Consider the following 24743-nt stretch of genomic DNA (forward strand, 5'->3'; position numbering starts at 1 on the left):
CCCTTCTCAGTTTGTTAGCTATAAACAGGTGCTGAGGTGCTCTTCTCATGAGAGTGGTGATGATCAAATTAAGCTTCATGAACCATTTGCTGTATTTTCTCAACCCACTAGATTTCATTTAGCAGTCATTAACATAGAGACTAACATCACAACCATTACATTAGGGTTTAACAGTCACAGGTCTCTCTTTGCTTTATCGAACAAATAAAGGGAACGATGCACAAATATTGTGGAAAAACAGTAACAAACGTTTTATTAAATTCAGTATTATAAGTTTTCTGCATGCATTTTTCATGGTGTTAAATTTCCAGACTGAAGGCAGAGTTCAGCTTTGTAGCGACAAAAGCCTTCATGGGTCATCAGAATTTTGATGGTGACCTTAAAACAGATAACAAAGTTAAGCATAGTCTGAGCTTCTTTTATCTAATATACAGAATTATATTTTTTCGTGCATTTTTGTATTACCTCAGGAATCATGATATCAAACATGAAGTTCACCATGTCTGGGTCATCACTGAGCTTCAGAGCCCTTTTGATTTTCTCAGCCAGCTGATTGGTCTGTTTAACAGATACGACATTACATTGCAATGAGTGTAGAAAATGTATGAGCCTAGTTTTCAGTTTTTAGAAACCAATTTTACCTGACTCTTGTTTAAATCACTTACATCATCTTCACTGAAGAATAAAGACCTTGGTTTGCATAGCTGTTTGAGTCTCAGGGAAGTCTCTGGATGCTCCCATAGATACATCCGACATGATCTCTGTTGTCTTGACAGCAATGCATCATGTAAATCCTGTAGAAAACAACATTAAAAACACTAACAGTCCTCTGCCCCCCCCGATCCTTTCCTCCCCATCCCTAAATGCTTCCCTCCTCCCGCTCTGTCACCCCAACACACACGTAGGGCTCTGAGGTGCAGGTGCGTCGCTGGGATGCAGGGGAGGTATTCCTCCTCTGTCCCCCCGTGACCACCTGTATCTCAATCACACATCACAACTTAGACACTCTCATTACTTACTCTCTCATGACACATACATTTAGGGCCTTGGGGGTGGGCACACGGAATGGCGTCCAGAGATCGGTCTGTTCATTCAGCCTTACCTCTGGTGCCAGTGCCCACTTCTCAATTTTAAGTTGCAAATAGACATTGAGGGTTCTGGGGAGGGGCCGAGCTGACACCAGCTGCTGATTGGCAGAGGGTGGTTAGCACCATGCCCTTCCCCTGTTTTAAAGCACTTTAGAACAACACGCACCAACACCACATATGAGCGGGCGGAGGGAAGCATGGGGTCTTTTCACACCCACGTTCTCTGTTCGCCATCTGGAGCCGGGGGCTGGGGGGGGCTGGCCGTCCGGTCGGGGTCTGGGCTGGTGGGCTTCTCGGCTGCGGTGGAGTCCGGGGTGGTCTTCTTGTCCCCATGCCAGAGGAAAAAAGGGATCCATCTCCGAGGTCTGGTGACAGATTGCCCCTCTGGGGGCGGTGGTGCCTGGATCTCGGAGTATAGAGTATATATGGGGAGTGTGAGTGTGTGTACGGCGTTCATTTCTGTGTGTCTTTGTGTTGGGCGAATGGGTGAATATTTGATTATGTGTGCATGAGGGTGGGAACGTATGCTTGTGTATGTGTGCGCCTGTTTGTCTTTACGCAGGTGTCAGGTTGGGTCTTAGACTCCACCTGAAATAACATCTCAGGCTCTATTGCCCCCCACCACACTCCCTGCTGGTGGATGGGGCCCCCGGCTGCCGATGCGTTGGTGGTTCTCGATGTCCGGGGCTGGATGCTCTGGTGTGTGCTGACTCACTCTCGGCGGTTGCCTGTCGGGGCCTGGTCCTTCCGGCTCTGTCGGGTCCCAGCTGGGGGGTGGGGGGGCCCTTGGTCCTCTGGGCCCGGGGTCCGGTCTGCCCTGGTGTGGCCGGCCGCCGGCGGGGCCTGCGTGCTTGCCGCCACGGCCCCCTGGGGCTCCTGCGATGTGGCTGCCGGATGGCCCCCCTCCGGAGCGCTCCTCTGCCTTTTTCTGGGTGGGGGCTGCAATCGTCCCTGCGGTGGTCCTCCTGGTGTTCCCGTGCCCTGAGGGGCCTCTGGATGTCTGGGGCCCGGGTCTCCTCCATGTCGGCTTCATGTCCTGGGTGGGCGGGGCTGTGGCTCCCCACACGCACTACTAGACATTTACATGGAGAAACCTTAGGAACACCAGCGCGCTGACACACACAGGTGTGCACACAGGTGCTCACGGACACGTGCTCACGGGCGCACACTGTCTTCACCGGCTGTTGCTTCTGGGCATGTGTTGTAATGCGGGTTGTGTGTGCTGTTCAATAACATTTAGCGTTTGATGGTTGTTGTGGTTGGTACAGGTGTTGTATGTTGTCTTTCTCTTTTCAGCAGACATGGAAGCAGATTGTCTGTTTTGTTTTTTTTTTCCCTTTTCTCTCCTTTTTTTCTTTCTTTTTTCTTTTCCTCTCTATCCCTCTCTCTCTCTTCCCCCCTTCTTCTCCTTTGTTCCCTCCCCCCCTCCCTCTCCTTCTTTTGAGGAACCAAATAAAAATATAAAATAAATAATTAAAAAAAAAATAATAATAAATAAATAAAAATAAAAAATAAAAAATACAAATAAAGTAGTCCTCCGCAGAGGGGGGGTGGAGGAGGGAGGAAAAAAAAAAAAAACACTAACAGTTGATGCTGTAACTGCCCACTGCAGGGCTGCCAACTTCAATCGGCTGGCTGGAGTGAGATTTTCAATTCAAGACAAGACCGTACATACGTGCACATGCATTTATATGTATTTAACAGTTTATTGCCTTGTAAATAATCTATAGGGTTTGCAAACTACTGCAATGGTTTTGATGTAGCTATTTTTTTAGACTTATAAAGGAATTGTATAGATTTGCTGTAAGATTTCTTGTACGAGTGTGAGTCAGAAAGCTTGAGTGTCAGATGCGTGAGAGCAGGCAACCCTCACAATATAAAAATACATTGTAATTTAACAGTATTTTGCTGGTTGCATTACTTTTCTGTGAATATACTGTGACAGTAGATTATGGTAAGTTTTCAATGATGTACAGAAACAATGTTGTTGGGACAGCTGTATTCTGCTGTGTCACAACTTTTTTCTGTGTATGCCAAAGAGGTTACGGTACAGTACAGTTTTGTTTCAGTGGAAAAAGGGAAGTTTAAAACCTCAGTTATTACTGTAATTTAATGGGATATGTTCTCATGCTCATGGATTTAAGTAGCAAAACGAAAACTATATTTTGCTGAGACAAAGTTTCTGTGAAATCCATATAATATTTAACATGGTGATGTATAGTCCAGCTTACCACAATTCCACTGTCTTCAATAAGGCCTCCAATACCTTTTTGCTGCAGAGCGACTCTTGTTCTGTACACATTATTACTCATTATCATGTTTTCAGTCTTACACAATTTTATTATTATTGTTAGAAACTTTTGTGTATGGTATTTACATACCTGTCAAAGGATCTCTGAAGTGGCAATTGACAGCCGCAGTTAAAGCTACCTTTTAGACTCTTCTCCTGAACACCAGCACAGTCTGTGTGTAGCCATCCATTGCAATGGTCACATTGAACCCAGCTTAGCACAGTGACCTCGGGATACAATGAACTGTTGGTGTGAAATTAATATTGAAAGACAAACATTAGGTAAAATAATCTGGAGAGTTTTACAAAAATGTAGTGTGTATAATTGAATGTTCTTACCCTTCTACTGCTAACTTCTGAAATGTACATACATGCAAGGCAGCTGCCATGCAAACTTCGGCTCTACTTTTTTTAACCTGGTAACAAGACACCCATAAACACAATGGTACAGAATGATTGATGCACAGCTCACATGTTTGTTACCCATTTCATTGAAACAGAAAAGTGATTTAAAATTATTTGTACAGTATCTATCAATATTAAGAACCTAACCTGGGACTCTATCTCACCTGGATTACTCCGTCTTTTATGAGGGATGTAGCGTGGTACTGACGAAGATATTTTAGCTGAGGCATCTTCAGTGTTTCTGTCTCAACAAACATTCCTCTGACCTCCATTTCTGCCATCTGTCACATATTGAATTTCCGGATCAATAACATTACAAACAGAAACATTAATGTAAATAATTAGATATTTTTAAAATAATTATACATACCGTGCACACAAAGACACCACAGTTCTGTTGATCTGATTGAAACCACTGACTTGGGAAACAGATGGACCATTCATCCAGGTTCCAGTATGACTGAAATGCAAACCTGGCATACAAAATGCAAATACATTTTGTGAGGTTTTTTTCTTCAGAATATAGTCATATTTTATTAAATAGTTGAAATCTTTAGTCAATCAAGAGCTTAATATGTTTAACTCTCTCACTTGAGTAGCAATTAACTTTGACAGAGAGAGAGAATAATTGACCCAAAACTTAGAATCACTTTAAAGCAATTTTGCATTCCATACCTTAGAATCTCCATATCTGTTTTATCAATCTTGGAATGGTATTGCATGGAGTCATAAATTCTAATTTCTTTATGAGCCCCATCAAATACCTGCAAAGCAGTGGTATAATTAGAAATACAATACTATTTCTGAGAACAAGTGTATTACATACAAGTACAGTTCGTACCCAAAGTATGAAGTGGTTTCCTTTTTCTGGTGTTTTTCCTCCAACACATCTTGGAAACAACACTGTACACTGAGACTGCATATCCTGCCAGAGGATAACAACATCTTTGATTAGTATGAGAGCAAGAATAACTTTTGTTTTTGTCTTTTATTGGAAATGTATTTGGATCCTGGATTGTAAGACCATCGTAATTGAGGGACTTTTTTCCTTGTATAATAATGTATTTAACTGTCTTCAATTTATGGCTAATTTTCATGGGTTCCAAGGCTGATAACTATCTATATGAATGCAAAGATTCTCAGAAAAACACATAATCTTCCTATTTCCATGTTTGCATGATTACCTTCAAGGACCACTCAAGAGTGCGATCTGATATCTGAAGAAGTGTATGCCAGTCACGCCACCAGCAAACAAAGACATATGTGGGCAGTATCTTCACCTGTATTCACAAAGACATACATGTAATAACATATATGTAAATACATCAGTAATTGTTGATTATTTTCTCACAAACCTTCTCATTGCCTTGTGCAAGTTGGGCAATTCTGCAATTTACCACCTAGGGGAAGAAAAAGAGTTGAATAAATGCAGGGTTAATCAGATAGTTCATATGGAAGGATAATCTTGTCAGTAAAACTTACATCATCTGTTAACCATGGTAGCGGAGCAGTAGGTGCATCATGTTCCATTGTTAGGTACTCTGGGGGCAGGAGGCTACGAAGATCTTCTAAGCTTGCACCACTCAAGCCAAACTTAACGAGGAGATGCTTCCGGTCTTTTACCTTTTTATGCAACTCCAGCAGTTTGTCCTTATTTGACAAGAAAAGAAATATAATAAATACATGCATTTGTTTAAGTTGTTTAAGTTTATTGATTGTGTCCTACCAAAAATAATGGAATACCTTGTTTTGTGGTTCAGTTGGAAACAGCATCAAAGAGAACTTATGTCTTTGCTTTCCATCTTTTTCTGAACAACTAATCTTTTCTTGACCTTCTGTCTCTTTTTTTCCTGCTAATGGGTAAGGCTTCTTTCCCATTGGACCTTGTTTCTGTTGAACTATGTAAACACAAAGTGTAATGTGAAATTGTGAAATCAGTTATCAACCGATCATAAAGGGAAAATCTGTCAGCTGTTCGTGTAACTGGATGTGGTGATTGTAGGCTTGGGTTCTTAGACATTGAGAGTACAGGACCTCCTGGTTGGGTTAAAAATTTAACCCATGAGAAATTGAAGTGGATTTTTCCTTGTGAAGCCTTGGAGATATTTTCAGGTGTTGCCGAAATTAGCCTTCCATCATTAGGTTGAAAAAACTGCTGTGCTGTTCGGTTGTTTGTGTGTCTTGCGACGCGTCCAGCAACATCTGAGATGTATATCGTTGGTGGAATTTTGAAGCTAAGAAGACCATCAGTGTGGTCTCTAGCTGATTCTTGCCACCAGAGGGGAGAGCAGTAGTAAACTACTAAGTGCATGCAACTTGCATGAAGAACTCCACCTAAAGAAATATGACATATCATATTATATATAAATTTCCACTCTCTTACAGTATTCATAAAGTAATTGATTTTGAAATATGTACCTCCTGTTTTTTGAAGTTTAATAAACATCTTAGGATAGATGTCTTTGTATAGTAGAAGCTCCTCTAAGCGATTCAATATATCTGATACAGATCCTTCTGAGGAAACACCAAGTTCAGAACAAGCAGAAACCAGCTCTGACTTTTGTGGCTGTAAAATAGAAATAAACATGTTAAAAATACATCTAAATGTGATTTATTGGATAAGTGTGGTAATATACAAAAGACGATCTCTGAATGAATAAAGATACTAATAAATATCCTGCTTTAACCATCTGATCAGATATTTGCACACCACTTGAGGATGCTGGACTATGTGCAACACACAGGTGCAACTCCCACACTAAATACCCACCATCACTGTATTCTTGAGCAAGGTACATAATCACAGGTTACTCTATGGGATTGTTCATATAAATCTAGATGTAAACCACTTTAGACAAAAGCATCTGATAAAATAAGCAATTAAACATCTCAATAATCATGAATGTTGGTCACTCTCTAGAGCAGCTTCAGGTAAATAGCACAATGTTACTACCTTCTTGGATTCAAGTAGGTGAAGAAAGGTGTCTTCTGAAATTGAACCCTTGGGTTTAGCATCAGAATCTGACAGATGTCTTGAAAACCCTTTTAGGACTTCTGTTTTTGGCACAACAGGTCCCACTCTACTCAATGCTCCAATCCAAGGGGCGAAAGCAGAGTAGGAAACTTTACCAGTAAATGGATTCTTTGACTTTGTACCTAAGGAACGTAAAATGTTAAGTTCAATCAAAAGAACAAAAATGCAACAAAAACTGTATTGCACTATAAACCCAGGTGACAAGGTGACAGGTCTGATTCCCAAATGCAGCTAGTATATCACAGTATCCCTGAGCAAGACACTTAACCTTAAAGTTATGCCAGGGGTCTGTGTAATTGGTAACAATGTATTCTAATGTAATTGTTTTGTATAAAATGATCAACTACATAAATATGTAAGTAAAATACTACCATCACAGAATCCAACAGCAATGAGTTCTTTCTCAAGATCTTCCCATCTCTTTTCAATGTTAACAGACAAATCAGTCTGCTGAATATCTTCTGGTGGCCTTCTCAACAGGTTTACTGTTATTTGTGAAAAAAATACACATTTTAAAATTCATTTTTATTTTAGTTCTCATTATACATATTTTAATCTTATAAGGAAATTTTGCCATAAGATACTCACCTGGTAGTTCGAAGGCAACTTTCCAGTTAGCATCAGCAATAAGGATGGGAGGATGGTGTCCACAGCGGTTACAACAGAATTCATATTTGTAATCGGTCAGTGCAGAGAAATGGAAAAATGCTTTCCTCAGTGTGTTGTGATGTAGATGAACATCAAGGTGATCCTCCATCATTGAAAGGAAACGGCCGATTGCAGTATTGTGCTGCATAAAAAGTACATATTTATTAGTATAATTGCAGAATATGAAAAGAATGAAAGTGACACTGTAGTTCTGTGATTAAAGGCGATTTTACCTTAACTGCTGTAGTAAGCATGGAACACAGTGGAATGCTCAACAGCACTTTATTATTGAAGTTGTGGTAGCCAGATTTATACTCCTGGAAGCGCACCTTCATGTTGCATGCTAAACAGTTTTTGACAGATATTTGAACACCTACATCAAAAAAGAACAATTGGTTAATCAGGGTCTGTTTGAAGAAAAGTATTGCTGTTAAGAATATACCTTAATTGTATCACAAACCTTTTGTCACTGAATAAAGACCATAGATTATGGCATTTGAAGTCACAACTGTAGGGTTTGAAAGTTGTGGTCGTGTGGGACCAGGACAGTATGGACATAGAGATTCTTCGGGGACAAAGGCAGCTGGAAGAGGCTTCTGTTCCCTTTTCAGATCTGGGGGAAGACTTTCTGGAATTCGTTTAAATTCCCATAAATAGCATGTCATCTTCTGTATTTCACTTGAAGAAAAAAAATCAGAAGTCTCTTCCAAATCTTCAGCTTCAGGTTCAATTGTATCGCTCATCTCCTGGTCTTCTGCTGTTAAAAGGTCCTCTTTCTCTTGATAAAGCCACCACATTGCCAGGCACATGTGAGAACATCTGCGTAGCTTTCTAGTGCTTCTGCAAGGGCAATACCACTTGCCAGACACCTTGTCAAAGGTCACTCTGGTTCGGCCAAATAGACACCATGCTTCTTTTTCATTTGTATATACAGAAAAATAAACATGTCTTCCAGAGTAACCATACTGATCATAGAAGATTGGGTAGACTGTGCAGGCACCTTCAGCAGCCGCTGCAGTGTCAATCTTAATGCATTCCAGCCTCCTCTCTTTGGATATTAACCCCCGATCGGCCATTGATTCCATAGTCTCTGCTTTAAGTTCTTCTGGACTGACATAAACAGGTGCATTGGAAACTCTTCTGAGATGTTCACACTCCGTACCTGGTTTACCACTAAGCTTTGCTAAGGACATAAATTCCCTGCAATCTTGCAATTCACAGTCAATTGCTTGTGATGGCGTAGACTTACAGACATGAATTGGAGTTCTAAGTCCTTGTTTATGTTTAGCAGTAAAAAAGATGCCTTTCTCTACATCAACACATACAATGGGCTCTGAATCCCAGCTATGATGTTTTTTTTCATGTCTCCTAAGGCTTGCAGTACAGGTGAAAGAGACCTTGCAAATGGAGCAGTTATGTAGCTGTACAGCTGTAGCAGCGACAACCTTTTTTTCACTGTTTGGCTCGTCCTGAAATGATCTTTTTCCACTGTCTGAAAATAAAAAATAACATTAACAATAGGTACAAATTAAATATTTTAGACATAAAATATATTATTTCAATTATGTGAATTATCTATATATGCATAATGTAATTTTTAAAAATGACAGTAATGCAGAAACATAGAGGTATTATCGTATTGGCCCGCAAATGTATTTTGAGGAAAATACTCGTTTTGTATTCGGATCAACACGATATGATTGTATGAAAAGGAAGCAATTTGCTAAATATACTTCTATGGTTCTTTAGAATATACGGTGAATTATCAATTATTTCAGCATCAGATATTCTGAATGATGATGGAGACAAAATTTTGCACTCACATCTCTCTACCAACAGACATATGTATGTATCTGTCAATGGTTAATTAAAAATTGTATAATGTCAGACTTTTCTAATTTGTCTTTATTTTATATTGTTATTTCTATCTTTGTTAGGAGTATAGTTTACACAAAGTTATATACTGGAAAATAAGCAGTGGACAGAGACAAGGCTAAAATAATTACTATATTCAAACTAACTCAATTTAATTTAAAAATAATTTTTAAAATGATATAAAAATATACCTTAATTACATCTTATGATTTGCCCTTACACTATTTAGAAACATAAAAGCCAATCCTCAAAGTTGTGAAATTTAATAACTGTTGCTAATCATTTCACAAACCTTTTTCAAGTTCTGTCTTTTTCGCAGCCAGAACAAGTCCTGAAATGTAAATAAATAGGTACATGTTAATTGTTTAGATTACAAGATTAAATTATATCTTGGTAATTTTAATTAATTTGTGCAGATGTATGCTTAAAACATATGTGCAGTTTATCAACGTTCATTCCAAATTATTACCATGTTTTTCCAGATGCGCAGTAAAGTTGCAATGCCTCAACACCACCTTTTCACACCTAGGGCAATGCCAATGAGCTCTTTTTTGTTCTTTGCCTTTATGGCAAAAACAAGGGATGGTGAACCTTTCTGTTGAAAAACAATATGAGTGAGCTCAAAACATGTACAGGTCCTTCAGCTTTACTAAAAGCAGACATTTTAAAAATTAAAGGATTTATGCATTGCTGATTATTTTGGCCTGTATTATCAGTACCTACACTCTCAGAAAAAAGGGTCAAATAGTTTCTTTCCTTGTCACTGGGGCTGTACCCTTGTAATTGTTCATGTTAAGGTACAGAAATGGACTCTGGGGAACATACAAAAGGTACAAACAGCATTAATGTACTATCAGGTGTACAGAAATTTTGCCCATAGTCCATTTCTGTACCTTAAAAGGTACAATTTCTTACAGCTAATGGAACAATTGGCAAACCCTTGAGGGTACAGCCCCAATGACAAACAGAGGAAAAGCAAAATAATAATAATTACAATTTTAGCTTAGAGTGTAGAAGGCCTAAAATGATCAAATATCGTCTTAGGAAATTATTTATATTTGTAGATCTTGCATATAAGCCAATGGGTATCTTTCTCAGTTTGGTGTAATTTAACGCATGTACTCACCTTCGTTATTGTCAATAAAACATATTGCAAATTTCCAATGCTTTTGTTGAACGTGTGTCAACGATGCAAAAACTGGATCGCGACAATATTGGCAGTTTTCGTTTTTTATTAATTCTTCGCATGAGGTAAAATTATAACTTTGAAGAGTCATTTTTAAACAGTGACGCTCTCCTGTTTGATTCTAGATGAAGATGCGACCATAGACAAACTCTAAAAGGGAGGAGTTTCAGTTGATTTTCAACCATTGACCGTAAGGGAGACCTCTCTAAAACTAATCCTTAATGTTACAGAAATTTGGAATCATCTGAGGAGGGATTACTTAGGATTTATGGTGTGTAATCGTAAGATAAAGAAGAATAGTCAGAAATCGTCTGTACCAAATACATTTTGACTTCATTTAAATTGTACAATAGCCCCCCACCCCCAATACACAGGTGAAATGTTCCAAGACTCGCCCCTATGGCGAGCCAAATTGTCTTTAATTGGCATAAGGCTTACTCATCATAACTTAATTCTTACTAGTAAAAATAACATAGATTTTTTTTAGTAGTAAAATGTATTCAAGATATCCACAATGCAACTCTTACTTGTAAGAATTGTATTTTTACTAGTAAGAATTAATATTATAGAGCTCTATAATTAAATTTTAACTAGTTATATATTCCCATTGACTTCCATTGTATTTTTGCTTGACATATCCTCAATTCAATTTTGACTAGTAACAAGTCATATCTATCTGAGTAAAGTAAATGTTACAAGAAAAATAACTATCTGAACACTAGAATTGAATGCGTTCTAAACAAACTGAACTTTTATGCCTTTTCAACTCCTTTCTCAACTCTCGTCTCGGGTTTCACCTCACCCCGTGTCTTGCGTTCTCATTGGCTGTTGCTATGAGACTTTTCACACCTGCAGGATTTGGAGTCGCCGGCAAAGTCTTTTATCGCGCCTGATATTTAGCAGACACATTGGCGACTCTGTCGGGTCGCGTCTTTAAATTGTAAAGTGTTTGTTTTTATTTAACAAATATTAAGATTAGTCAGAAATGTTTGTGTTGAAGCTTGCAATGTCGATAGGTTATTCATAATAACAGTGAAATTATTTCAGAAATCACTCCAATTTATGAACGATGAAGATACATCGTTCATGAAATGAGAGGGAAAGGATCATCTTAGTTATCATTGGTGATTTTATTAATGAGAAACAACACACGGGAACTATATCATACACTGAGTAATTTTAGGCCTGTTATAATTCACAGTACATTTTACAGAATAACAGAAGCAGAATCAAACAGTGTTTCACCAAAGCCACAATTCAACAATGAACATAAATCAGTAAATGTTCCACAGGACAAGAAATATACAGTAATTTAAGTACCATTCTGTTAAAAAAAAAAAAACTACTAGAGAAGTACAGAAAATGGAATTGGTTTAAAATTTATGAACCAGAAGGTAATATTGTGTTGAAGGTAGAAATGAGTACAAATTGAAATAGCTAAATTTGGATTAAAAGTGCAAGGTAAATGAATAAATAGGCTCCAGTCTTCTGTCAAGTATAGGATTTGCAAACATAATTCTAGAAAAATGTATATGCTTACAAATTACAGTGAGGCTAAGTTGACATAGGAACTTCTGCAGGTGCCCGTAATGTTTAGAATCAGTAGTTGTCAATAGTGCATGACTTTTTCTTTGTGACATTGGCATTTGTCTGTTTGTTCCTAAAATCAAGAATGAACTGTAGTGATGATATTCACACTGCACACACTCAGTGAGCCCCTCCTTCTTCCTGGAAGAATGGAGCCACATATGACCATTCCTTCCGCAAAAAATACTTTTCAGGTTAAAAAAGTACATTTTATGACGATCAAAGGTTTCGTAATACTGTCTAAATTGTTTGCGTGAAGCATTGTAAAGTCATATTATTTTAATCAGTCTTTTCTTAGCTTCTAACAAGCATCACTAGCATGTGTCAAAACTATTGTGTCAAGCTAGTACAGCAAATTTTACTGTGGCTGTCAGTGTAGGGACAGATGTGTACACACACACACACAGAAACACAATGACTTACTTGCCGTTATGTATTACTCTGTCTAATGATGTTGTAATGTATTAATGTATTACAACACATCCATGTCAAGCGCCTTGGGACGACTGTTGTGAAAGGCGCCATGTAAAATTGAATTGAAATTCATATACATATTGCCATATTGTTTATGTTATACTGCATTACATTTGCCAACTGGACGTCCTATTTCTTAAAACAAGGTGACAATCTGAAGTAACTGGCATGTACCACTAGGGGGAGCGTTTTTGGAATAGCTATGATAGCTTTCGTTACACATCAGGTTTTCAATCGTTTTTTTAATCAATGAATGGTAGAGCAGTGTAATGCTTACAGTGTTGTGGAAAATACGCTTATTCAAAGCGTTGGATTATGAGTGCGCTTCCAGACATCGTATTCCCCCCGCAGCGTGACAATCTGAAGTAACTGGCATGTGCCACTAGGGGTAGCGTCTTTGGAATAGCTATGATAGCTTTCGTTACACATCAGGTTTTCAATCGTTTTTTTAATCAATGAATGGTAGAGCAGTGTAATGCTTACAGTGTTGTGGAAAATACGATTATTCAAAGCGTTGGATTATGAGTGCGCTTCCAGACATCGTATTCCCCCCGCAGCGTGACAATCTGAAGTAACTGGCATGTGCCACTAGGGGTAGCGTCTTTGGAATAGCTATGATAGCTTTCGTTACACATCAGGTTTTCAATCGTTTTTTTAATCAATGAATGGTAGAGCAGTGTAATGCTTACAGTGTTGTGGAAAATACGCTTATACAAAGCGTTGGACTATGAGTGCGCTTCCAGACATCGTATTCCCCCCGCAGCGTGACAATCTGAAGTAACTGGCATGTGCCACTAGGGGCGCGTCTTTGGAATAGCTATGATAGCTTTCGTTACACATCAGGTTTTCAATCGTTTTTTTAATCAATGAATGGTAGAGCAGTGTAATGCTTACAGTGTTGTGGAAAATACGCTTATTCAAAGCGTTGGATTATGAGTGCGCTTCCAGACATCGTATTCCCCCCGCAGCGTGACAATCTGAAGTAACTGGCATGTGCCACTAGGGGTAGCGTCTTTGGAATAGCTATGATAGCTTTCGTTACACATCAGGTTTTCAATCGTTTTTTTAATCAATGAATGGTAGAGCAGTGTAATGCTTACAGTGTTGTGGAAAATACGCTTATACAAAGCGTTGGACTATGAGTGCGCTTCCAGACATCGTATTCCCCCCGCAGCGTGACAATCTGAAGTAACTGGCATGTGCCACTAGGGGCGCGTCTTTGGAATAGCTATGATAGCTTTCGTTACACATCAGGTTTTCAATCGTTTTTTTAATCAATGAATGGTAGAGCAGTGTAATGCTTACAGTGTTGTGGAAAATACGCTTATTCAAAGCGTTGGATTATGAGTGCGCTTCCAGACATCGTATTTCCCCCGCAGCGTGACAATCTGAAGTAACTGGCATGTGCCACTAGGGGTAGCGTCTTTGGAATAGCTATGATAGCATTCGTTACACATCAGGTTTTCAGTCGTTTTTTTCATCAATGAATGGTAGAGCAGTGTAATTTTTACAGCGTTGTGGAAAATACGCTTATTCAAAGCGTTGGATTATGAGTGCGCTTCCAGACATCGTATTTCCCCCGCAGCGTGACAATCTGAAGTAACTGGCATGTGCCACTAGGGGTAGCGTCTTTGGAATAGCTATGATAGCTTTCGTTACACATCAGGTTTTCAATCGTTTTTTTAATCAATGAATGGTAGAGCAGTGTAATGCTTACAGTGTTGTGGAAAATACGCTTATTCAAAGCGTTGGATTATGAGTGCGCTTCCAGACATCGTATTCCCCCCGCAGCGTGACAATCTGAAGTAACTGGCATGTGCCACTAGGGGTAGCGTCTTTGGAATAGCTATGATAGCATTCGTTACACATCAGGTTTTCAGTCGTTTTTTTAATCAATGAATGGTAGAGCAGTGTAATTTTTACAGCGTTGTGGAAAATACGCTTATTCAAAGCGTTGGATTATGAGTGCGCTTCCAGACATCGTATTTCCCCCGCAGCGTGACAATCTGAAGTAACTGGCATGTGCCACTAGGGGTAGCATCTTTGGAATAGCTATGATAGCTTTCGTTACACATCAGGTTTTCAATCGTTTTTTATTAATGAATGGTAGATATTGCATTCACGTTCTATCAGCAGTGTAATGCTTACAGCGTTGTGAAAAATACGCTTATACAAAGCGTTGGACTATGAGTGCGCTTCCAGACATCGTATTTCCCCCGCAGCGTGACAATCTGAAGTAACTGGCATGTGCCACTAGGGGTAGCGTCTTTGGAATAGCTATGATAGCTTTCGTTACACATCAGGTTTTCAATCGTTTTTTTAATCAATAAATGGTAGAGCAGTGTAATGCTTACAGTGTTGTGGAAAATACGCTTATTCAAAGCGTTGGATTATGAGTGCGCTTCCAGACATCGTATTCCCCCCGCAGCGTGACAATCTGAAGTAACTGGCATGTGCCACTAGGGGTAGCGTCTTTGGAATAGCTATGATAGCATTCGTTACACATCAGGTTTTCAGTCGTTTTTTTAATCAATGAATGGTAGAGCAGTGTAATTTTTACAGCGTTGTGGAAAATACGCTTATTCAAAGCGTTGGATTATGAGTGCGCTTCCAGACATCGTATTTCCCCCGCAGCGTGACAATCTGAAGTAACTGGCATGTGCCACTAGGGGTAGCGTCTTTGGAATAGCTATGATAGCTTTCGTTACACATCAGGTTTTCAGTCGTTTTTTTAATCAATGAATGGTAGAGCAGTGTAATTTTTACAGCGTTGTGGAAAATACGCTTATTCAAAGCGTTGGATTATGAGTGCGCTTCCAGACATCGTATTTCCCCCGCAGCGTGACAATCTGAAGTAACTGGCATGTGCCACTAGGGGTAGCGTCTTTGGAATAGCTATGATAGCATTCGTTACACATCAGGTTTTCAATCGTTTTTTTAATCAATGAATGGTAGAGCAGTGTAATGCTTACAGCGTTGTGAAAAATACGCTTATTCAAAGCGTTGGATTATGACTGCGCTTCCAGACATCGTATTTCCCCCGTAGCGTGACTATCTGAAGTAACTGGCATGTACCACTTTGGATGAAAAACAATAGCATTTCATTGCCATAACTTCTTTGTTTTGTCATTAAGTAACAGTAGGAATCACGTTCACATCTTCCCACGTGTTATGTTTCCATTAGCCTAATAAATACGACAAAATGATGATTAAGAACAGAACTCCCAATGACACTTAAATTGCTAATGTTTGAATATTGGTTTGTTTTGGACGAATATACCTTCAGTGGCAACTGTACTGCAACGGGACAATCCGCCAAGTCAGACTGCACTACGAGACACTGCCAATACGTGCATGCCAGACGTAACAGTACAGTGTAGCGCTGTCCCGTGACAGTACAGCGCTGTCCCGTGACAGTACAGCGCTGTCCCGTGACAGTACAGCGCTGTCCCGTGACAGTGCCGGCGTAGTCACGAGACACTGCCAATACGTGCATGCCAGACGTAACAGTACAGTGTAGCGCTGTCCCGTGACAGTACAGCGCTGTCCCGTGACAGTGCCGGCGTAGTCACGAGACACTGCCTTTACGTGCGTGACACTGCCATGTAAAACGTAACAGTACAGTACACTTTGTGCTGTAACCCCTTCTCCATTTGTAATAATTTTTTAAGGCAGTGAAACAAAATCCAGCAAACTTAATATTTTGGGGACTTGGTCATTTTGCTATCAGTTTTCCACCAAGACGTTTGCTCAACTGCATAAAATAGCTCAACTTAAGTGTAGAGACCGCATGGGGCTTTATACCTGCGAACTCATGCTAACAGAGTTTGCTTTTAGGAGCAGCCTAACGTTAACACTACTAACTTTTAGCCTGCTAGTTAATTTTAGCCAAACTCAAACTACATTTTAGTTCCTTCGTGTCAAACGTAAAATTTATAAAACAATACAAAATGGACTTACCCAACAGTAGTTTTTTTTATATAGATATATTAACTTTCACCCTCCTCTCTCCTTGTCAGTAAATAAGACTCGTGAAAATGCGTTAACTTTTCCTCTCCCTCTCTCAAGATAATCTGGAATATCGCGGTATATCGCGAGACTGCCAACTGTTTCCAAATTCAAATTAAAAAACTTTATGTATCCACATGGGGAAATAAAACGCACGCAGAGTAAAGCGAGTAAACTTTTTTTTTATTTGACAATCCACAACCAATTTGGACTTTAAATGGTAACCAGGTATATACCTGTTCATATGTAAATGCATAAATTTCATTAAAAAAAATAATTTTTTAATATTCGAAAACACGGGGCGCATAATGCCAAATGCAGTGGCTTCACAATCACAGAGCACTTTGTGAATAATTTGTCATAAAACAATATGTAAATAAACATTATTGTGCATTTCATTTAAAAAATATATCCTTTTTCCCCCACAATCAGTCTTGCTTGAATAGACGTGTAAAGGACGTCAGTGGCCGTCTTTTCACAACCTCTTAAAAACTACTCGGGGCACTTACTTTTTATTGCAGTATTAACCAAGGTGTAAGCACAGTCGCATTTGCATGTTTCGTGCTCAATTTCACAGTGGATTTAATAAAGGATCATGATTGACTGTAAATGCACGTGTAAAGGACGTCACATAGTGGACCTTCGCTCACACATGCACTCACTCTTAAAATGCACTTAGCTAAAACTCAAAGTGACAGCTATACATGCAACCCCAGACAACTGTAGACATGTACAAACGTATCTGAATGCATTTTTAGGCAATGTTCTGTGTCACATATTTTTACCGATTTATGCCGTCTTACCTCGACTGTTTTTGGCCGGGGACACAACGTCGCCGTCGGACCAATGTTTGCTGGGTTGTCACAGATAACTTAACTGTCTCTAACAGCGTCTAACCGCACATTAAATAAAGTCCTGCGTATTTTTCTATTCTGAAATTCTGCCATGGCATGCACCAGTATGATGCTGGTGCAACTTTCCCAGGACCCTAGTCAAAAATATCTGCCACTCTGGTCGCGGAAAACAAGCGCTAACGGAAATATATGAAAAACACGGGAGCGGTAGAAGATCTTTTGAAATTTGATGGGAATGGGACGGTACGGGAATGACATCCCACGGGACTGAACGGGATGGAAATGGGTTTTGAAAATTTGGCGGTTAAATTGGATGGGAACGGAAGCCCTCCAACGCGAATGGGATGGGACGGGAACCAAAAACCTTTTCCGTGCCCATGCCTACTGTGAAATTCTCCCACCGGATAGCAACAATGTATTACTAAAATATATTAATATTATAAATTCATTTGGTGGTGAGAAATAATCGACTGTTCAGTATTTATTTTTATGCATGCGGTATTACAATCTTTTTATAGACACTAATTAAGAGTCGTTGGTAGCAGGGGGTACGCGGCTGAAGCTGACATGTCTCAACCCAGCAAACATTTGGACGTTTGATGACCGTTGAAATGACGTCCCTCCGACACGTCCCGTCATGGTTGAAAAATAGTTCCGAAATGAAAGTTGAACGGACGTCTTTGACGTCAACTTGCCGTGTATTCGACGTCTTTTCGGCGTCTTTTCTGGACGTCTAATGCGTCGTCGTCTGGATGTTTTTAAGATGTGTTTCTGCGTTATGTCAGTGTACTTATTAGCCTGAATATAAACGTCCTAATTGTGAAATGCACATCAGAATATAAATGGTTCAAAAAATGTCCAAAATCAGTCCAGTCAGACCTCAACGTCTATACAACGTTTAATCAAAGTTTACATTACAAAACATTTCTTATTTGTATTAAATAAGAAATATATATATATTTATATATAATATATACATACATATAAATATACAAATAAATATATATAATATATTTAAATATTTGTGTGCATTATATATAAACACATACATACACACATACAAATATAAAACTATACAACATTTATATAGTAGAACTGTAAATAGTAACAATTAAACATTAGTTAAACAAGAACGAAAAGAACAAGAACATGAACACACACATGAATTATTTCTGTAAACGGGCTCATTTCCTATATCCCCCACCCCCAGCTCTTCCTGGAGCATGTTTTAGGTGTTCAGCCATTGCTGCCTCAATCTCGGAGTCTGTTGCATTTGCGCTCCATCTTTTTACTGCATCTGAGGGAATTGAATATTAAAAAAAAAAATTTTACAAAAGGGCAAAAATTGTCTTTATGATCCTACAACGACATTAAAAATACATCTTGGAACAATATTATCAGTTTCATTAACGAAACATTTGAAAAAAGTAATCAACATGTATTACACGACATTTTTCTGTTGAATAATCTTTGGTTAATAAAAGATGTTCTGCATTAAATGTGTGCTAGGTGAATGAAAAAATAGCATGTCCCCTTCCCCTTCAAAACCACTGTGGTTAAACATGTTAAACTGCACCACAAGTTCCATAAGTAGGTGTGTAACTGTGTGAAAGTAAACAGGACATTTCTGTGGTCTTTAAGACAATATTCCTTCAATAGATAGGTACCAATGCATTTTTTTTTAAAAAGTACAAAATTTCACGTCATAAGGCCAAAATTACTTTGAATTATATTGAATATAATTGTATCAATAAATGGCTTCTTTTGCAGTTGGCCACCACCCCTCATGTTGAATTTTGCCATTAAGGCATTCGACATGATTCTGTGAAAGAAATTACTCAGGATTACTTCACCATCAGGACAATTTACATGTAAGGTCAATATAACAATTATTGTAGTTGTAATATTATCAGCATGTTACTTGCATGCAATGTTAAATCATACACTTTAACAACCACTCATCTGTCAGGTAACAAGTTCCCTGAACTATGTTCTTATCCATATCCACATTTTTTGAGACAACTAATTAGTCATTAATGGCTTACACTGAAATTATGTTTTGATTTTTTGGTTTTCAGTCTGGCAGACTAAGTCAGTAGACATCTAAAACCTTCTGAACTAGAAAATAGGCATGTATGTGAGGAGATATAATGTGTGAAAGATTAAATCTGTAATAAAAAAAAATAATACCCAAAGCTGGGTTTCTTATTTTGGCCAGAATATACATTTACATATACATTTTATTTCTGAATTATGCAGCAATACAAACAATGCAAGGTAAAATACATTAAAATACATTATTCATGACTTTATTGACACAGTCCCTGAGAGAAGATCCCCCAACTCTGGACAGTTGCTGAACCTAAATGTGACATCACAATCTGTAATATGATATTAAAGCACAGTTCAACTTTCCCTGGCAGTGTCTCTTTTGAAAAGTGTTCAAGAACATAACGCTCAATACCATAATAAATATACTGTCCATTGCATTTATTTTGAACTGGCACTCCTTGTGGAGTTTCAAGAAGAGTTCTAGTGTCTTTGGGAAGTCTATGGCCATGACGTCTGAGCACATCCAGAAGCTCATTTAATGCCTTGTGGGTCTGGTTTGTAGCAGTAGCCCAACTAGCCAAGTCCTTGTGAAGAGATGGTGTTTCAACAATTGAACGTGAAGCCTCATCCAACTGCTCAGACTCAGTTTCAGTAGAATCAGTATCATAATTGTATTCTTTTTCATGTCTAATTGACACCACTGCTGTGCTAACAGAAGAACTACAGGCCACCATAGGATGTATTTCCTCGTGTGTTGATCCCTCCGTGAGGGGACTGCACTCTCCCGCCAAGGCTGACTCCACTGACCCCTCAGAATCAGAGCTGCTACCATATTCCACTAAGGAATCAACCTTTGCCCTTCGTCGTCTCCACTTCCTCTGGTAGGACATGTTTAGCAAATCTAAAATTACAAAATTATTTTAAAGTAGTTACTGAAAACATCCATGTTAAAATTCATTTACAGACGCCAGCCCGTGTTATTCTTGAGCTCTTCCTACATTTTGCTCAACATTTCACAGTCTCTTTCAGGTAATTTACTTTTTGAAAAATCTCAAAAGGCTACATTGAACAGTAAAACTTACTGGATCATTAAAACATACTGGTATGCTATTATCGACTGAATTTCATAGCTACTACAATATTTACCATTTGCTTGGGTTTTAACAAATTATTTTTTTTTACTTTATTTAAAAGATCTTTCACTAAACATCTCGCTTTAAAGTCAATTTAAGCAGTTACAACAGCACTTCTTGCCCTACCAAACGCACTACTGATTTGCCCTCCCCCACTCCAATCTTATCTGAAATTATATCTTCCAGCTTCTGATTGACTTAACACACCTGATCCAGGTAACCAGCAGTGGGTAGGGCAGGGATAATTAGAAAACAAATAGGCCAGGTGTCCTTGAGGACCAGGGTTGGGAACCCCATATATATTACACCATGTTCCTGCAGTAGCATGAAACTGCTCTGCTCATTTGTAATTATTTTTTAAGGCAGTGAAACAAAATCCAGCAAACTTAATATTTTGGGGACTTGGTCATTTTGCTATCAGTTTTCCACCAAGACGTTTGCTCAACTGCATAAAATAGCTCAACTTAAGTGTAGAGACCGCATGGGGCTTTATACCTGCGAACTCATGCTAACAGAGTTTGCTTTTAGGAGCAACCTAACGTTAACACTACTAACTTTTAGCCTGCTAGTTAATTTTAGCCAAACTCAAACTACATTTTAGTTCCTTCGTGTCAAACGTAAAATTTATAAAACAATACAAAATGGACTTACCCAACAGTAGTTCTTTTATATAGATATATTAACTTTCACCCTCCTCTCTCCTTGTCAGTAAATAAGACTCGTGAAAATGTGTTAACTTTTCCTCTCCCGCTCTCAAGATAATCTGGAATATCGCGGTATATCGCGAGACTGCCAACTGTCTCCAAATTCAAATTAAAAAACTTTATGTATATCCACATGGGGAAATAAAACGCACGCAGAGTAAAGCGAGTAAACTTTTTTTTTATTTGACAATCTACAACCAATTCGGACTTTAAATGGTAACCAGGTATATACCTGTTCATATGTAAATGCATAAATTTCATAAAAATAATAAAATAATTTTTTAATATTCGAAAACACGGGGCGCATAATGCCAAATGCAGTGGCTTCACAATCACAGAGCACTTTGTGAATAATTTGTCATAAAACAATATGTAAATAAACATTATTGTGCATTTCATTTAAAAAATATATCCTTTTTCCCCCACAATGAGTCTTGCTTGAATAGACGTGTAAAGGACGTCAGTGGCCGTCTTTTCACAACCTCTTAAAAACTACTCGGGGCACTTACTTTTTATTGCAGTATTAACCAAGGTGTAAGCACAGTCGCATTTGCATGTTTCGTGCTCAATTTCACAGTGGATTTAATAAAGGATCATGATGGACTGTAAATGCACGTGTAAAGGACGACACATAGTGGACCTTCGCTCACACATGCACTCACTATTAAAATGCACTTAGCTAAAACTCAAAGTGACATCTATACATGCAACCCCAGACAACTGTAGACATGTACAAATGTATCTGAATGCATTTTTAGGCAATGTTCTGTGTCACATATTTTTACCGATTTATGCCGTCTTACCTCGACTGTTTTTGGCCGGGGACACAACGTCGCCGTCGGACCAATGTTTGCTGGGAAGGGGTACGTGGCTGGAAAAAGATTGGGAACCACTGGTCAAAATCATCCAAACAATTATCCGCCCGTGCAGCCGCAGCTGAACGTGACGTGCTTAGCTGATTGATCAGCCATTAAACAATCCAAAGTAGGGGGAGGGAGGGAAGCACAAACAATGAAACAATCAGGGCAGGAAAAGCAAGAATTAATAAAAAAATCAAGAGACAAAGTGGCCGGTAAATGAAAATCAAACAAACACAAACGCGGAAGTGCAAAAAACAAAAAACACCGGCGAAAATGAAAGCAAAACACGGATGACAAGCCTCTCCCCCCAGCGCAACGGCTTGGCCAAGGAGAGGGGAGACTAAGCAAAGCAAAAAGAAGACAAAACAATGCTGAAATCAATGTAAAAAAGACTAACAACCAAACCCGGAAGTAAAATGCGGACCGCGCACACAAAGCAAGCCGAACAGAAATAAATAAAAAAAAAAGACACAGAGAATGAGTGACATAGGTGGAAATTAGCGGGAGAACATTTCAAACTGGATTTAAGGAAGCACTTCTTTACACAACGTGTAGTCAGAGTATGGAATAGTCTTCCTGATAAGGTAGTGCAAGCTGAATCCTTGGGTTCCTTTAAATCAGAGCTAGATAAGATTTTAACAACTCTTAAGCTATTAGTTAAGTTCTCCCCAAGCGAGCTCGATGGGTCCAAATGGCCTCCTCTCGTTTGTATAGTTCTTATGAAAAGAAATGCAAAAACCAGAGAACTCAGGCAGAAAAAAGCGCACCACTCACAGAGCGACCGTTCACGCAGCCAGACGGGATCAAACTGATCGAGGGACGTCAGAACGGTATGGTCGTAAGCGAGAGAAGCGGCCAGAATCAGCCCTTTCGTAGTTGACGCGTATCAAAGCCGCCGGCACATTTCATGCACCCTAGCCTGCTCCTTACTTTTTCCCCCGCCCACCCTGCAGCCCCACCATCCAATCAGGTGTTCTGCCCAACATTTTTCAGATTCCTCGGCTGGCAGCCTCCAGCAACTAATTTCATCTTGCTAGATGGGCAGACTTCCTTCTCCTTACTACTTTGCGGTACCGGGTAGATTAAACTTCACGTGTGCCTGCCGGCAAACATTGCCCCTTTACCTGCCGAATGCTGCATAATTTTAACACTGCAATCGAAAGCTATCAAATAAGATAGACAGCCTTTTCTTTTCAGTTCAGGAGTTATTGAGCGTCGCACCGAGAGAAGAGCAGACGTCTATGCGGCATTAATGTCAAGATGCCGCCCAACATTTTTCAGATTCCTCGGCCGGCAGCCTCCAGCAACTGATTTCATCTTGGCAGATGGGCAGACTTTCTTCTCCTTACTACTTTGCATTACCGGGTAGTTTAATCTTTGTGTGTGCCTGCTGGCAAACATTGCCCCTTTACCTGCCGAATGCTGCCTAATTTTAAGGCTGCAATCAAAAGATATCAAATAAGATAGACAGCCTTTTGTTTTCAGTTTAGGACTTATTGAGCGTCGCGCCGAGAGAAGAGCAGTTGTCGATGCGGCATTGATGTCAAGATGTCTTTGACAAGGTCGTTCTTAAAATGAGGAAGAGAGCGGTGAGTTGTACACGATTGCTTCGAGTTCTTTCTGCAAAAGTGGGCGGGGACTGCCGTCGTTGTACGAATAAAGGTAATTTGTGAAATGAAAGGGGAGTGACACCTTTACATTCATGGCAAGATGCAGGGCCCTCTGGATAAAGTGAAAGTAAGAAATAGCTTACAGCACTTGGTATTCCCAGGCAGTCTCCGAACCAAGTACTAACTAAGCTCGACCCCGCTTAGCTTCCGAGATCAGACGAGATCGAGCGCAGTCGGAGCGGTATGTCCGTAAGCGAGGGAAGCGGCCAGAATCAGCCCTTTCGTAGTCGACGCGTATCAAAGCCTCCGGCACATTTCATGCACCCTAGCCTGCTCCTTGCTTTTTCCCCCGCCCACCCTGCAGCCCCACCATCAAATCAGGTGTCCCACCCCCAGCACGGCCGGCAAACATTTTTCAGATTCCTCGGCTGGCAGCCTCCAGCAACTGATTTCATCTTGGCAGATGGGCAGACTTTCTTCTCCTTACTACTTTGCGGTACCGGGTAGTTTAATCTTCGCGTGTGCCTGCCGGCAAACATTGCCCCTTTACCTGCCGAATGCTGCCTAATTTTAACGCTGCAATCGAAAGCTATCAAATAAGATAGACAGCCTTTTGTTATCAGATCAGGACTTATTAAGCGTCGCACCGAGAGAAGAGCAGACGTTGATGCGGCATAAATGTCAAGATGCCGCCCAACATTTTTCAGATTCCTCGGCCGGCAGCCTCCAGCAACTGATTTCATCTTGGCAGATGGGCAGACTTTCTTCTCCTTACTACTTTGTGGTACCGGGTAGTTTAATCTTCACGTGTGCCTGCCGGCAAACATTGCCCCTTTGCCTGCCGAATGCTGCCTAATTTTAACGCTGCAATCGAAAGCTATCAAATAACATAGACAGCCTTTTGTTTTAAGTTAAGGACTTATTGAGCGTCGCAC

At 39.6% G+C, this 24743-nt stretch overlaps 1 protein-coding gene and 1 pseudogene across 5 annotated transcripts; both read right to left on the reverse strand.

Moving 5' to 3' along the window:
• Positions 1–227: 227 nt before the first annotated feature.
• Positions 228–23095, reverse strand: LOC111845762 (uncharacterized). 5 transcript variants are annotated; one of them, XR_011990130.1, is made up of 25 exons: positions 22973–23095; positions 22142–22209; positions 9810–9935; positions 9633–9671; positions 7926–8957; positions 7699–7838; positions 7406–7607; positions 7189–7302; positions 6737–6939; positions 6202–6349; positions 5527–6117; positions 5266–5433; positions 5139–5183; positions 4968–5063; positions 4625–4708; positions 4459–4547; positions 4154–4256; positions 3948–4064; positions 3718–3794; positions 3470–3622; positions 3320–3380; positions 1307–2160; positions 666–794; positions 466–558; positions 228–378 (listed from the first exon to the last, which is right to left on the reverse strand). XR_011990130.1 is itself a non-coding variant. In XM_072711485.1 (24 exons), the coding sequence occupies exons 11-22, from the start codon at positions 5659–5661 to the stop codon at positions 2158–2160; spliced, it is 1131 nt and encodes a 376-aa protein (XP_072567586.1). In that variant the 5' UTR covers positions 5662–6117; positions 6202–6349; positions 6737–6939; positions 7189–7302; positions 7406–7607; positions 7699–7838; positions 7926–8957; positions 9633–9671; positions 9810–9935; positions 22142–22209; positions 22973–23095; the 3' UTR covers positions 228–378; positions 466–558; positions 666–2157. The 5 variants fall into 5 exon arrangements, 3 of the variants coding, with proteins under 3 accessions (XP_072567586.1, XP_072567588.1, XP_072567585.1); XM_072711485.1 differs by having other exon boundaries at positions 666–2160; XR_011990131.1 differs by lacking the exons at positions 22142–22209; positions 22973–23095 and adding an exon at positions 16548–16781 and having other exon boundaries at positions 666–2160.
• Positions 23096–23944: 849 nt separating this feature from the next.
• On the reverse strand, positions 23945–24063 carry LOC111834041 (5S ribosomal RNA; annotated as a pseudogene).
• Positions 24064–24743: the final 680 nt, after the last annotated feature.

Source organism: Paramormyrops kingsleyae, chromosome 4, assembly GCF_048594095.1.
Source record: "Paramormyrops kingsleyae isolate MSU_618 chromosome 4, PKINGS_0.4, whole genome shotgun sequence".
In the NCBI taxonomy this organism is placed as follows: Eukaryota; Metazoa; Chordata; class Actinopteri; order Osteoglossiformes; family Mormyridae; genus Paramormyrops; species Paramormyrops kingsleyae.

What these genes read in the sequence shown, in the direction of transcription:
- LOC111845762 (XM_072711484.1), bottom strand. Translation starts at nt 5,661, where the DNA reads ATGGGAAAGAAGCCTTACCCATTAGCAGGAAAAAAAGAGACAGAAGGT. An exon ending in TTGCACAAGGCAATGAGAAG is followed by an intron (nt 5,064 to 5,138) that starts GTTTGTGAGAAA and finishes TTGTGAATACAG; the next exon opens with GTGAAGATACTGCCCACATA. An exon ending in CTTCAGAGATCCTTTGACAG is followed by an intron (nt 3,381 to 3,469) that starts GTATGTAAATAC and finishes TAATGTGTACAG; the next exon opens with AACAAGAGTCGCTCTGCAGC.